This window comes from Dasypus novemcinctus, chromosome 3 (assembly GCF_030445035.2).
Source record: "Dasypus novemcinctus isolate mDasNov1 chromosome 3, mDasNov1.1.hap2, whole genome shotgun sequence".
Lineage (NCBI taxonomy): Eukaryota > Metazoa > Chordata > Mammalia > Cingulata > Dasypodidae > Dasypus > Dasypus novemcinctus.
Window position 1 is genome coordinate 153,852,534 of NC_080675.1, and position 16,243 is coordinate 153,868,776.

General features: G+C 39.6%; 1 protein-coding gene across 3 annotated transcripts in view; it reads left to right on the forward strand.

Moving 5' to 3' along the window:
- TBC1D2B (TBC1 domain family member 2B) overlaps positions 1-16,243 on the forward strand; it is a 122,829-nt gene that overhangs the window by 71,242 nt on the left and 35,344 nt on the right. For all 3 annotated transcript variants that reach the window (XM_058294601.2, XM_058294598.2, XM_058294599.2), the window contains exons 7-8: positions 2,144-2,254; positions 4,573-4,766. In XM_058294601.2, coding sequence (XP_058150584.1) covers positions 2,144-2,254; positions 4,573-4,766 — 305 coding nt within the window. The remainder of the gene's footprint in view (positions 1-2,143; positions 2,255-4,572; positions 4,767-16,243) is intronic.

Consider the following 16,243-nt stretch of genomic DNA (forward strand, 5'->3'; position numbering starts at 1 on the left):
GGGGCTCCCCCACGCGGGGGACACCCTTGTGTGGCACGGCACTCCTTGCGCGCATCAGCACTGCGCATGGCCAGCTCCACACGGGTCAAGGAGGCCCGGGGTTTGAACCACGGACCTCCCATATGGTAGACGGACGCCCTAACCACTGGGCCAAAGTCCGTTTCCCTGCCCACTCCTTTCTTGACCATCCCTGACCATGGGCATTCTGCTTCACCTCTCTGTGTAGTCATGCCAACTCGTAGAGTACTGTGAGGAATAAAGAGGATGAAGAAGGTAATCCATGTAGAGCCTTTGTACAGTGCCTGGCATTTCATAGACTCTTAACTGTCAGGCATTATTCATGCTGTGATTATCATCCTGCTGGAGAAAATGTCCTTTAAGATAAGTGATCAGGTTTATTTAGATGGTAACAAAAATTTTAAGTTTATTTGCTTTTACTGACCCACTTTGTATCACTCAGTCTCTGTCTGTCATTCCTTCAGGGTATTCTTTAGTTGCCTTCTAGTCCACCTTTCTTTGGGTATGTTCATTGTTTCCAAATATGAGAGCTTTTAGAAGCCAGAGAAAGAAAGTTATGATTTGAGGTTAGAAAAGAAAATGCAGTGGACCTCTTTTTGGGTTTGAATTTGATATTTTGAATACTTGCTGTGTTGTGTGACCTTGCTGAGACCAAGTAGGTGTGATGCATATCAGCACTCAGGTGGGGCTGAGCAGGCAGAACCAAGAGCCTGCCAGGTCTGCTCTCAGAGGTTGGTTTCCAGCCCAGACACTTAGTAGTTGCAGGACTTTGGCATCCTCTCTGTGGCTCCGTTTCTTCATCTAGGAAATGGAAATAAGGATAAGGGCTACCTAAGAGTTATGAGGTGAAAATGATATCAAGGATCTAAAATGCCTGGCATGGCAGGTGTTCCATAAAAGTTAGCAATTAAAGAAAGCATTTAAACTTTTTCAGTTTTTCAGTTTTTATGGGGAAAACTGTGGTGTCTAGTTTGTGAATTAGGTAACATCTCCAGACATACCTCTGGGGCGTGGCTGTGGTCGGCTTCCTGTGACAGCACAGTTGTCATTGCCTTTCTTAACCATCCCTGGCCTGCCCTGAGAGCTGTCTTCATGCAGAATTTCTTCTGTGGTTGAGGGATCAGAGATTTCTCAGGAACTCCATCCACTAGCCTGTCAGATTATAAAAGGGAAATAGAAACAGGGGGAAACACATTTATAAAAGACTAAGTCTGGTAAAAAGCATGCTTAGAAATCACTGCCCTCATTTGTCTGAAAAGCAGTTCTGACTAGTATCTTTATTTGGAAGCTTTTTCCATTCATTGTCTTTTTTATTATTTGCTTGGTCTAACGAAGTTCTAATGAAGTTTTCATATGACATGAAAACTCTCCCCTTTGTTAGCTCCTTTTATTTTTCTTGCTAAGAATTTCAAGGGCTAAAACTAACATAGGACAGCTGCCTCTGCCAGACCTGCACTTTTAAATTGGGCTTAAATATGTTCTCTGAAAGCTGCAAGGCAAATAAGGCCAAAAATAACAGTTGGTGAATTTAGATGAAGAGTGTACTGTGTTTCTTGAACTTTTCTGTCAGTTTCCCCCTAAATTTGAACTTTTTCAATGTTAAATAGAGAGTGTCTTCTAAAGTGCTTTTATACATTGTAGGTATTCATTATTAGGTGTAAATTTTTAGTTAAGAGCTTTTGTATATGTGTGTAGCCTTTTCTACATAAGCTGGATGGATAAAAATGAGAACCTACAGAAAATATGCTCAATATGAATATAATAAGGTATTGTTTTATTGTTCTACCTCAGTGAATGTGGATGGGTGAAATATTTGCAGAGATTTGGTATATAAGTCCTAACAAAGAGGGAGTTCTTTTGTAGTCAATTGAGAAAAATCACCACCATTAAATATATTAGTTTTTCCCATCTACTTCATCATACCACGTAATGCCTGCCTTCCTTCTTCTGCCATGGGTGGCTATGAAAATTAATCAGAAAGTGCCTGATGAGAGCTTTCAGTTTCTTAGATCTCACTTTTAACTTAGCAAGGCTGTTTCATTGGTGAAGCAGCAAGGTATTAATTGCATGTAATAATAAGCCAACAATCAAACGTTGTGAACTGATGGGATTTTTTCCCCAACAGGATAATCTACAGGGGTATAAAACTCAAAATAAATTTCTAAATAAGGAGATTTTGGAGCTCTCAGCTCTACGAAGAAATGCAGAAAGGAGAGAGAGGGATCTGATGGCAAAGGTGAGTCTGGATATATATATTCTCTTATCTGTTGGGAGATATGATTAAGAAACCATTCTAAAATGGATGTGCTTTGTGATTACTGATTTCAAAATATACTTAAAATATATGTAGTCCATAGAACTGTGCACTTAGTCTCACTTCATCTATGATGAAGACAGAGAAATACCTTGAGATGTGACTTCCATTTGCACATATGCATTTTCAATGGTTTAAAGAAAAAAATTAAGTACAATTCTAAAGTCCCTCAAATTTAGGTTATTTGGGTTTTGATTTATGTTATTGAATTGTATAAATCAGTTTATTTGTAAAATGGGAATGGTGGGAATAATGCCTCTTCTGAGAACCTGGTGGCATTGGTGTGCAAGTAAGACATGATTATGGATGGAAAAGGGTTTGCAAAGTATAAAGGCACCACAAACATTATACTTATAATCAAATAAGAGTAAGTGACACTTGTCTATGGATATCCTATACCTTTTTTTTTATTTATTCATTTTTAAAAAAACATTACATTCAAAAAATATGAGGTCCCCATTCACCCCCACCGCCCCCACCCCACCACTCCCCCCACAGTAACACTCTCTCCCATCATTGTGACACATCCATTGCATCTGGTGAGTACATCTCTGGGCATCACTGCACCCATGGCCTGTGGTCCACACCATAGCCCACACTCTCCCACGTTCCATCCAGTGGGCCATGGGAGGACATACAATGTCTGGCAATTGTCCCTGCAGCACCACTCAGGACATCTCTAAGTCCCGAAAATGCCTCCACATCTCATCTCTTCCTCCCATTCCCCGCACCCAGCAGCCACCATGGCCACTTTTTCCACACCAATGCCACATTTTCTTGATTATTAAAGTTCATGAATAGAATATCATTAAGTCCACTCTAATCCTTACTGTATTCCTCCTTCCTGTGGACCTTGGCTTGGTTGTGTCCATTCCACATCTATGTCAAGAGGGGGCTTAGACTCCACATGGATACTGGATGCACTCCTCCTGCTTTCAGTTGTAGGCACTCTAGGCTCCATGGTGTGGTGGTTGACATTCTCCAACTCCATGTTAGCTGAGTTGGGTAAGTCCAGTAAATCAAAGTGTAGGAGCTGAAGTCTGTTGAGGCTCAGGGCCTGGCTATCATATTGTCAGTCCAGAGATTCAAATCCCCTAGATATATCTTAAACCCCAGCACCAACTACAATTCCAGTAAAGTAGCATGAAAGGCTTGTGAAAAGAGATCCCATCTGAGTCCAGCTCCATCATGCAGAAACACCAGCTCCAAAGAAGGGCCAACTGACATGGCAGTGAACTCCATCTGCCATGACCATAGAACCTGTGGGTCTCTTTAGCCCTCAAAAGGACCAAAATCTGGGGTTGTATCTACTTTATCTGTCTCTGAGACTCTGCTCAGGTGTACATAAGGGCAATCCTTCTGACAACCTCCAGACTCTTTTTTAGAGACTCATAGCCATATGAACTCATTTGTCCTTTCCATTTCCCCCTTACTTTAGGTCAAACAGCATTTTTAACTCCTGTTATTATATGTAGACAGGGATATTCTGCTGGTCCACTTTGAACCTTTAATTCAAGGTCATTTTCTAGTTACGTCATCAGCTGGTACTTGGTAGTGATCCCTCGGTGCCAGGGAGGCTCATCCCCGGGTGTCATGTCCCACGCTGGGGGAAAGGCATTGCATTTACATGCTGAGTTTGGCTTTGAGACTGGCCACATTTGAGTAACACCAAGGCTGTCAGGAGGGAACTCTTAGGCACAGTGCTGCTCTAGGCCTTGTTCTTATTTCAGGTGTATAGGCTCACAAGCATAGTCATTAGTATCAGGGGCTCACTGTTGGACCCTCATTCCTTCCTGGTCCTTACCGTTGGACCTGGGGGACTGCCACTGCTCCCCTAGGGACCACGACAGAGCCTCCCCCCCGCCCCCCCCGGCCAGGAACCCAGTACCTCCCCAGCTGTTGTTTTTAATTGTTTCCACTATGAGTATATCCAAACATTTCCATGCACCCTGGGTATCCTATACCTTTTGAGCAGTCCTCAAAGTCTCTTGCCAAACCTTATTCTCCAGGTTTTCGAGGGGTACATTTAATTTGTGTGATAAGGGGACAGGCAGGAGCTAACCCTGAGAAAGTGTTGGCCTAGCATGGAGTTATGCTGTGGCATAAATTAATTTCTTGTCCCTGTCTCTGGCCCACATCCTAATAGTTTTGAGCTTGTCGGTCATTGCTTGCTGAGATGCCTACAGATTGCTTTTCCTATGTCTCTGACTAGATGGAATTAACCACCACATTTTCTGCAGTATTCTAGCCTAGAAGCCAAGCTCTGCCAAATAGAAAGTAAATACTTGATATTACTTCAAGAAATGAAGACACCAGTTTGCTCAGAGGAACAGGGACCTGCTCGGGATGTCATAGCCCAGTTGCTGGAGGATGCTCTGCAGGTTGAGAGTCCGGAGCAGCCAGAGCAAGCATTCATTAAACCTCATCTTGTCAGGTAAATGTGCTAATGATTGCTAGTGACTATTGGGGTAGTTGAACCTTTTTCTGAAATCTCCCCTTTTCAACAGCAAAAACAATTCACAGGGAGCTTTACACAACCCTGTGTGTCTCACTTGATGCTCAAGACAACCCCTGTTTAGGCAATAGAACAGATATTATCACCCTTCCAATAGTAAAGCAATAGAGCTGGAATTCATTCCAGGTCTTTTAAATTCCAAGCCCCTTTCCCAGGTACTTTGTCAAGAACTTTCAGTTCTGCTGCAGGAGGCAGGCTTCCAAGAAGTAGAGCTCTCCTGAGACACTTCCATACCCACAGATGGTTTGAAAGCAAATGAGCCCCCTAAGTAGGGAACTGAGTTTTTTTTCTAAGAGGAAAATACTTGGGTAACCTGATTCACTGGTCCATAGCCTATTGAAGATATGATACAAAATGTGGACATCCTTACTTCCTAAATGCACTTGAATTGGGTACACACACATACTATATTGCATATATTTTGGAGGTAATTCACAGAACCCGGAAGCCCATTGGAATCTTGGATTAAGAACCCTTTATCTGATTCTCTGAAAAATGAGACTCATGAAATATTGGGGGTAGGAGAAATCTACAGTTTCACTCAATCTACCTCATCGTCTTTTTGTGCCCCTTTGCCACTCAGGGATAGATCCTGTAGTCTTGCTTGCTGCATTCTGCCTGCTTCTCCTGCCCTACTCTCCAGGTTCAGTTGAAGCCTTGCTTTAGTAGTCATGACCTTTCCTTCCTCTGAGCAGACAGTGCCTGCCCGCACTGTCCGGTTAAAAATATGCTGTCAGAATGTGGCCAACAACATTGTCACAAAAACTCACTTTTATTGAGGACTGCTGTTGTGCCAGGTGTTTTAAGCATTTTAAGTGTTTTAAGTGTGGTATGCTATGTCCTAAGTGTTTTACACGTAGGATCATGGAATCGTCTTTGATGCTCAGTGAGGTTGATGTTTTTATTACTTTGCAAATGAGGAAACCAGGGTTAGGACGTGACCATAACTTGCCCAGGTTTGCACAGCCTGTGAGTGGCGCGGGCAGGACCCCAGCCCCGGCTCAGGTGCTCTGCCTCCTTTCTGTGTTCTGCTGCTTTATTCATAGCTTCTGTGAGGGTATTCCACCAGATGCACTCTGAAGGTGGTATGTATTTTCCCACGTGTGGTATTTACTCTTAGTATATGTGTTTTCAAACTTTATATATATATTTATAAAGTAGAAAAGATACTATGTGTATTTTAAAAATTTTATTATGGAAAAATGTCAAAATACAAAGTAGTAGACAGAACTGTAGAATAAATCTCATGTGCATCCATCACCCACCATTAGCAATTATTATTTTGTCAATCTTGTCTTATTTTAACCTCCTTCTCCTGATTCTTTTTTCTGGAGTATTTTAAAGCAAATACTAGACATCATGTAATTCCCCCTAGAAATACTTCAGAATTCTGTGACACTTTTTTACTTAACTAACCCAACCGTATACATATCTTTTTGCAGTTTACTTATTTCTTTCCATTTATTTTCATAAATTATCCAGATTAGCAATATGTGTGCTTCCTGAGCATTTGTTCTTACCTGCTATCTAGAACTTCAATGTATGAATACACCACAATGTCTTTATTCCTTTGCCTCATGGTAGATTTTTAGGATCTTTTCATTTTTTTCCTATTATAAACAGCTATATCAGCTTACATTATGGTCTGTGTTTCTGTGCATCCATGTGAGAATGTTTCTCCAGGATATATACTAGATGTGAAATTCCTGACTGTAGGGAATGCACATCTTCACCTCTGCTGGATCTGCTTTCTAGAGCGCTTGTACTGGGGAATGGATGTGGCTCAATTGGCTGAGTACCTGCTTCCCAAACAGGAGGTTCTGGGTTCAGCCCTTGGTACCTACCAAAACAAACAAACAAACAAAAAAAGCACCTTAATTCAGAGAGCTTGTACCAATTTACATGCTCAGCGGCTGTGCGTGAAGGGCCCTTGTATTAGCTTTCTTTTGCTGCTATAATAAATTGCCACAAATGTAGTGGCTTACAATAACACAAATTTATCTTCTAGTTCTGTGGGTAAAAGTCCAACAAAGGCTAAGATCCATTTGTCGGTAGGACTCTGTTCTGGAGGCTCCATGGGAGAATTCATTTCCTTATTGATTCAAGTTATTGGTAGACTTCAGTTCCTCACAGTTGTAGGACTGAGGTCCCCATTTCCTTTCTGGTTGTCGGCTGAGCTTCTGGAGGCTACTGCCTTCCTTGGCTCTTGGCTCCCTTTCCCCAGCTTCAAAGCCAGCAGTGGTGGGTGAAGCTCTTCTCAGGCTTCAGATCTCTCCTGCTTTTCCCCATGATCACATCTCTCTGACTGACTTTTCTGCCTTCTTCTTCCAACTTTAAGGGCTGGTATAATTACATTGGGTCCACCTGGATAATCCAGAATAATCTCCCTATCTTAAATTCTGTAACCTTCATTCAATTTGAAGGGTTTCTTTTGTCATGTAACATAATATATTTACAGGTTCCAGGGTTTAGGGTGTGGACATCTGGGGTGGGGTTGCATTACTCTGTGGTAATAGCTTTAATTCCTATTTATCTTTGGTATCCTTAGAAATATTTTCTCCTTTGTTTGTTTGTTTTTTAATTAGAGAAGTAATTTTACAGAAAAATCATACAGAAAGTACAAAGTTCCCATATTCTACACACCCCCACATACAATTTTCCTTATTATTATCACTTTGCATTATAATTCTTTTATTACAATTCATGAACAATATTATTATAATCATACTACTTACCATAGTTTACATTAGGGTTTACTGTGTTCTGTAATTCTGTTTGTTTCCTATTTTAACCACTTTCAAATATACAGTTTAGTGGTGTTAATTACACAGTGTTGTGCTACCATAACCACCATCTATTACCAAAACTTTTCTATCACCTCAAACAGAAACTACCAGTTAAACATAAGCTCCTCATTCCCAGCACCTGCTAGTTCCTGACTCCATGAATTTGCATATTCTAATTATTTCTTGTCAGTGAGAGCATAAAATATTTGTCCTTTTGTGCCTGGCTTATTTCACTTAACATGATTGTTCTCAAGGTTCATCCATTTTGTTTATCCTTTCATCTCTTGATGGACACTTTGTTGTTCCATTTTTTTGAAATTATGTATAATGTCACTATGAACATCAGAGCACAAATGTCCATTTGAGTCCCTGCTTTCAATTCTTTGGAGTATATACCTGTAAGTGGAATGTTGGGTCATAAGGTAATTCTTTACCTAACTTTCTGAGGAACTCCCAAACTATTATCCACAGTGGCTGCACTAGTGTATATTCCCACCAACAACGAATAAGTGTTCCTATTTCTCTACATTTTCTCCCAATACTTGATATTTTCTGTTTCTTTTAAATAGGAGCCATTCTAGTGGGTGTGAAATGGTATCTCGTTGTGGTTATGATTTGCATTTGATTTGCTAATGGTGACAGGCATCTTTTCATTGCCCTTGTGTATCTTCTATGAAGTCATGTCTATTCAAGTCTTTTGCCCATTTTTTAATTGGATTGTTTGTTTGTTTTTTTGTTTTTTTTTAGTTATAGGATTTCTTTATATATTCTGGATATTAAAGATATGAAAAGACAACCTACAGAATGGGAGAAAATATTTGGATATGTGGTTTCCAAATATTTTCTCCCATTCTGTAGGTTGTCTTTTCATTTTCACGATGAATTTTATCTACTTTTTTCTTTTGTTGCTCATGCTTTTGGTGTAAAATATAAGAAACTTTTACTAACACATGGTCCTAAAAATGTTTCTGTATGTTTTCTTCTAAAAGTTTTATAGTTTTGGTTCTTATAATTAGATCTTTGATCCATTTGAAGTTAAATTATGTATATGGTGTGAAGTAGAGGTCCACCTTCATTCTTTTTCATCTGACTATTCAGTTTTCCCAGCAGCATTTGTTAACAAGACTATTCTTTTGCAATTGAGTACTTGGCACCCTTGTGAAAAATCAGTTGGCTGTAGATGTGAGGATTTATTTATGAACTCTCAGTTCTCTTCCATTGGTCTATTTGTCTATCTTTGTGCCAGTACCATACTATTTTGAATACTAGAGCTTTGTTATAAGTTTTAAAATTGGGAACTATGGGTACTTCATTTTCAAGATGGTTTTAACTATTTGGGACCCTTTACCCTTCTATATAAATTTGATGGTAGGCTTTTCCATTTCTGCAAAGAAGCCTGTTAGAATTTTGATTGAGATTGCATAGAATCTGTAAATCATCTTGAATGAATTTATTCATAAATATATATTTTTTCTTTTAGTTGCTATTGTAAATGGAATTTTTCTCTTGATTTCCTCTTCAAGTTGTTCATTACTAGTGTATGAAATACCACTGGATTTTTCATGTTGACCTCGTATCTTGCCACTTTGCTGTATTCATTTATTAGCTGTAGTGGCTTTGTCATGGATTTTTCAGGATTTTCTGTATATAGAATTATGTCATCTCCAAATTTGGATGCCTAGCTCTTGCCTAATTGCTCTGGCTAGGAGTTCCAGTACAATGTTAAATAAAAAGTAGTAACAGTGAGCATACTTGTCTTATTCCTAATTTTAGGGGGGCAACTTTCAGACTTTCCCACTGAGTATGATGTTAAATTGGGGTTTTTTGTATATGCTTTTTATCTTGTTGAGAAAGCTTCCCTCTATTCCTAGTTTTCTAAATTTTTTTTTCATCAAGAAGGGGTGCTAGATTTTGTCAAATATCTTTTCTTCATCAACTGAGAGGACTGTTTCGTTGTTGTTTTTCCTTAATTCTGTTAATGTGGTGTATTATATTATTTGATTTTCTTCTGAAACACCCTTGTCTACTGAGATGAAATCCGTTTGATCATGGTGTATAATTCTTTTAATGTACCATTGGGTTCAGTTTGCTAGTGTTTTGTGGATTTTTGCATCTATATTAGTAAGAGAAATTGTTCTGTAATTTTCTTTTTTTATGGTATCTTTATCTGGCTTTGGTATTAGGGTGATACTGGTCTCATAGAATGAGTTGAGAAGTGGTCTCTCTTCAGTTTTTTGGAAGAGTTTGAGCAAGATTGGTGTTAATTCTTCTTGGAATGGTTGGTTAAATTACCCCGTGAAGCCATCTGGCTCACAGCTTTTCTTTTTGTTGAAAAGTTTTTGATTATTGATTCAATCTCCTTACTAGCTATTGGTTTGTTAAGATCTGTTTCTTCTTGGGAAGTGAACATGGCTCAACTGATAGAGCATCTGTCTACCATATGGAGGGTCTAGGGTTTGATCCCCAGGGTCTCCTGACCCATGTGGTAAGCTGGCCCATGCACAGTGCTGCACCCACAAGGAGTGCCATGCCATGCAGAGGTGTCCCCGCGTAGGGGTCCCCCACGCGCAAAGAGTGTGCCCCACAAAGAGAGCCACCCTGTGTGAAAAAATCGCAGCCCACCCAGAAGTGGCGCCACAGACACGGAGAGCTGATGCAGCAAGATGATGCAACAAAAAAGAGACGCAGTTTCCCAGTGCCGCAGAAGAATGCACAGCGAATGGACACAGCAGACAACAAGGGGGAAGGGGAGAGGAATAAATAAAAGAAATCTTTGAAAAAAAAAAAGATCTATTTCTTCTTGAGTCAGTGTTGGTAGTTAGTGTGTTTCCAGGAATTTGTCCATTTCATCTAGTTTATCTAATTTGTTGGCATATAATTGCTTATAGTAACCTCTTAATAATACTTATTTCAGTGGGGTTGATAGTAATGACACCCCTCTTTCATTTCCAATTTTAATTGCTTGCATCCTCTTGTTTTCTTTGTCACCCTAGCTAAATTTGTTGATTTTATTGATTTTTTTCAAAGAACCAAGGTTTGATTTTATTCTGCCGCTTTAATTTTTTTTTTTAAAGATTTTTTAATTTACTTTTTTTTTATACAGCCCCCCAGAGGGTCTCTCATCTGTTTCCTCATTGTTTGCTTCCCCATTGTTTGCTCACCTTCTCCGAAAGGCACTGGGAACCGAACCTGAGACCTCCCACTTGGGAGGCGAGTGCCCAATGGCCTGAACCACATCCACTTCCCACAGGCTGCAGTGTCTGCTATCTTGTGGCATCTGCTTGTTTAGACATCTGCTCCTTGCGGCAGTGTAATGTCTAGCTAGTTGTGGTGGGTCTGGCATCTACCTTGTTGCAGCAGGTGCAGCATCTGCTCATCTTCTTTAAGAGACCCCAGCATCCAAACCTGGGACCTCCCATGTGGTATGCAGGCCACATCTGCTTCCCCCTTACTTTTTAATGTAAGCATTCAGAGTTTAAATTTCCTTTTCAGCACTACCTTTGCCACATCTCATAAATTTTGGTATCTTGTATGTGATTTCCTCTCTAATCTATTAGTTGTTTAAGAGTACATTGTTTAATTTCCATGTATTTGTGAATTTTTCAGTTTTCCCTATTATTGATTTCTAACTTCATTCTGTTGTGATGAGAGAAGATGCATTGTATGATTTCAAAATTTTTTAATTTATTGAGACTTCTTTTGTGACCTAACATATGACCCATTTGCATTTGAGAAGAATGCGTATTTTGCTTTAGGTGATGTATTCCCTGTTTGTCTGCTCAGTCTAAATGGTTTATAGTATCGTTCAAGTCTTCTATTTCCTCATTGGTCTTCTGTCTAGATGTACTATCCGTTATTGAAAGTAGTGTTTTGAAGGCTCTGAAGGCTCCTGCTATTAATGTAGAACCATCTATTTCTCCCTTCAAACCTGTCAATTGTTGCTTCATATATTTTAGGGCTCAGCTGTTAGGTGCAACTGTATTTATAGAAGTTAAATCTTGTTCACTTGACCCCTTTATTAGTATATAGTGTCTTTTGTCTTCTGTAAGATTTTCACTTAAAGTCTATGTTATTTGATCTGTAGCTCTCTTTTGGTTATTATTTACATGGAATATTTTTTCCCACCCTTTCACTTTCAACCTACTTGTGTCTTTGAATTTAAGGTGAATCTCTTACAAATAGCATAGTTAGGTCATGTTTTTTTTAACTCTCTTGTTCCAGTCTCTGCCTTTTGACTCCATAGTTTATCCATTTACATTTAAAGTAACTACTGATAATGCAGGACTTTTTTTTTTCAATAATTTTTTTCGTTTTATTTTTCTTCCCCTCCCCCTCCCCCACCTTGCTGTGTAACATTTTGTGTTTGTTTGTTTGTTGCTGCCTGTATCCATTTGCTGTGTGATCGTCTGTATCTGTTTCTCTTTTTGTCTTTTCTTCTCATCTTTCTCCTCTAGGATTCACTGGGATTCAATCCTGGGGACGTCTGATGTGGCGAGAGGTTCCCTGACAATTGCACCACCTCAGTTCCTGGTCTCTGCTGTGCTTCAACTTGGCTCTCCATTCGTCTCTTTTGTTACATCATGATCTTGCTGTGTGACTCACTTGTGCGGGCACTACCTCACCACATGGACACTCAGCTTGCTGCGTGGGCACTTGGCTAATTGTGTGGGCACTGGCTTGCCATGCGGGCACTTGCGTGGGCACTCAGCTTGCCATATGGGCACTTGCTTGGGCACTTGGCTTACAATGTTGGCACTCAGCTTGCTGTGTGGGCACCCACACAGCACTTGGCTCACCGCACAGGCACTCTGCTCGCCAAATGGGGACTGGCTTGACACGCAGATGCCCCATGCACAAGAAGTATGCCCCATAAGGAGAGCCACTCTGTGTGAAAAGTGCAGCCCACCCAGTAGTGGCGCTGTGCACACGGAGAGCTGACGCAGCAAAATGATGCAACCAAAAAGAGACAGATTCCCAATGCTGTTGACAAGAATGCAAGTGGACACAGAAGAACACACAGTGAATGGACATGAGAGCACACAACTGGGGTAGGGGTGGTGGGAAGGGGAGAGAAAGAAAATAAATCTAAAAAAAAAAAAAACTAGAAAAAAAAATTTCCAAAGCTCCGTTTTGAAAGAGACAAAAAGGCGTGGCAGATAGGCATACACACCCACCCATGTGAATCCAGGTCCTTCCATAGGGTAGGTGGAGGCCCTGTCACTTGAGCCACATCCAATTCTTACAGTACTTTCTTTTGCCATATTTCTGTTTGTTCTTCATAAGTTGAGCACTTTGATATAGTTATGAATTCCAAAAATAGATATTGGATTATGTTTGTAAACTGGTCTGTATGTGGGCATGATTAAATGATGATTAGGGGGAAGCAGACGTGGCTCAAATGGTAGAACATCCGCCTACCAAATGGAGGGTCCGGGGTTCGAGACCCAGCGCCTCCAGACCCATGTGTTGAGTTGGCCCATGCATAGAGCTGCTGTGCACAAGGAGTGCTGAGTGTGCCCTGCAAGAGAGCCGCCCCACGTGAAAAAGTGCAGCCTGCCCATGAGTGGCGCTGCACTTGTGGAGAGCTGACACAGCAAAATGATGCAATAAAAAAGAAATGCAGTTTCCTGGTGCCACTGAGGGTGCAAGCAGACACAGAACACACAATGAATGGACATAGAGGGCAGACAACAGTGGGGGTGGGTGGGAAGGGGAGAGAAATAAATAAAAAACAGATCTTTAAAAAAAAATTATGAATAGGGCTTTGATTGGGCCACATCAGTAGGGCGTTGAGTCCCCACCCCTTGGTCGGTGGGGACTCACAGATAAAAGGCATGGCAAAAGACAGAGTTGGAGGGTTTTAAATGTTGGAGTTTGATGCTCAAGTCATAAGCTAGAGCCCTGGGAAGTAAGCACACAGAAGAAAGAGAAGTAAGCCCCAGGAAGAGAGGAACCCTGATCCCAGAGAGAAGCAAGACCTGGGAAGAGAGGAACCCAGGAAGCCTGAACCCTGGCACACGTTGGTAGCCATCTTGCTTCAACACATGGAAATGAACTTTAGTGAGGGAAGTAACTTATGCTTTATGGCCTGGTATCTGTAAGCTCCTGCCCCAAATAAATACCCTTTATAAAAGTCAACAGGTTTCTGGTATTTTGCATCAGCACCCCTTTGGCTGACTAATACAGTTATATACCTTTTTTTGTCCTTTAACTCTTCTGTTAATGGCTACTTTTATATTTATTTGATTCTTTTTGTTGTATACCATTTTGAGTCCCTTCTCATTTCCTCTGTATATATTTTTTCAGATATTTTCTTTGTAGTTACCATGGGGATTAAATTTAATATACTAACTCTATAACTGTTACATTTGATTTGACACCAATTTAACTTCAGTAGCATACATATACACTGTTTCTCTATCCCTCTGTCCCCATTTTGTCATCCTTGTTACAAATGATATCTTTATACATTATATGTCCATATCCAAAGATTTAGTTTACTTTTTATGCATTTGCATTTTAGGACCTGTAAAGTGTGGAGTTACATACAAAAATATACAATATCATAATACTGCCATTTATATTTATCCATATAGTTACCTTTACTGGAGATCTTTGTTTCTTTATGTCACTTTCATCTCATATCTAATGTCTTACTTTCAGTCTAAAGAACACCATTTAGCATTGCAGATCTTATGTTGATGAACTCCTCAGCTTTCATTTATCTGAGAATGTCTTACTCTCTTACCTTTTTTTTTTTAAGAACCTGGGTCTGGGGATTGAACCCCAGACCTTGTATGTGGGAAGCCAGCACTCAACCACGAGCCACATTGGCTCCCCCAAATTGGTTATTTTGTTGTTTGCTTGTTGTTTGTTTTTTGTTTTTAGGAAGCACCAGAAACTGAACCTGGGACCTTGTATGTGGGAAGCAGGCATTCAACAGCTTGAGCCAATCTGCTTTCCTCTCATTCATTTTTGAAAGATGGTCTCACCAGATGTAATGTTCTTGGTTGGAAATTCTTTTCTTTCAGCACTTGAAACATTTTGTCCTGCCTACTTGGCTCCCTGGCTTCTGATATGAAACCTGCACTTAATCTTATTGGGGTTCCATTGTCCATAAATGTTGCTTTTCTCTTGCAGATTTTACAACTCTCTTCTTGTCCTTGGTTTGACTATGATATGTCTAGGAATGGTTTTCTTTTGGGTTTATACTGTATGGGGTTCCGTGGGCTTCTCAAATGTATGTATGCATGTCTTTCCTTAAATTTGGGACATTTTCTGCCATAAATTCTTTTGTCAAACAAGAAATAAATTAAGCTGCAAAGCAATAGAGGCATTTATTTGGGATCTTAGAATTGCAAATTGGAGAGCACAGTTTCAGGTAGCAGCCTGAATCATATCCTCCCTTGACTTTTCCAAGGCAAGGGTTTTTAAAGGAAAAGTAGGAGATTAGACAAGTTGTTTGTGGTCGGTGGATATTTGGGGTACTCCAGTTTAGTTAACTGAGTTTTTTTATCTTGTTTATGGTGTCTGGATATCCTTAGGGTTTTAAGGAACATTGTTGCTTAAGTTTTGCATACTTTGGCAATTTATGACATCTGGTTGAGACCTCCATAAGAGGATAACCTCAAGACTCCATTTGAAATCTTTTAGCCACAGAAACTCTATTTTTTTTAAACAAATCAGTTATATTGATACATATTAATAAAGCATACAAGTCATGCAAAATGCACCATTAATGATATTTGGTATAATCACATAGTTATGCATTCACCACTTCAATCATTATTAGGGCATTTTCATTATTTCAATAATACTAAACAAGGAAAAAAATTGTTTTCACCTCTCAATCTTTGTGCTTCCCCTGCTATACCTAGCTGTTGTTTCTGGCTATTCTTGGACATTTATTTATTTATTAAAGTTTTATCATGCTATGTACACATACCATACGATCTAGCCAAAGTATATAATCAATGGCTTGTAGTGTAATCACAATGTTGTGCATTCATCACCACAAAAATTTTAGAACAATTTCATTACTCCAAAAAGAAAAAATCCATACCTTTTAGCAGTCCTTCCCCAGCCCTACGTATCCACCGATCTAATTTTGTCTTTAAAATTGATTTATATTTTACATTTTACATCATACAACATATAGTACTTCATGTCTTGTTTCACTTAGCATAATGTTTTTTGGTCTGATATTAACATCTTGTAGTATTAACATATGTTTGTTCAGTTTCAAAGAAAGATGGTCTTATATATGCAATTTTACCCATATTCATATTTCACATGTGGTTTTACTATGCTTATAAGACACATGTTACATTTTTTACCTTTCCTTTTATTTACTTTCCCTTTAAACCCATTTCATAACCACATATTAGTACTGCTAGTTACAAACAATTATGTTAGGCCTTCACCTTTTCTATTCATTTGCAAAGATTGACATCCCTTTTATTAATTCTGCAAAAGTTAACCCTCAGCTTTCCATTCAGTAACCTCATTCTATTTTCTGGTGACCCATTGTATTAGTCAGCCCAAGGGGTGCTGATGGAAAATACCAGAAATTGGTTGGTTTTTATAAAGAGTATTTATTTGGGATAGGAG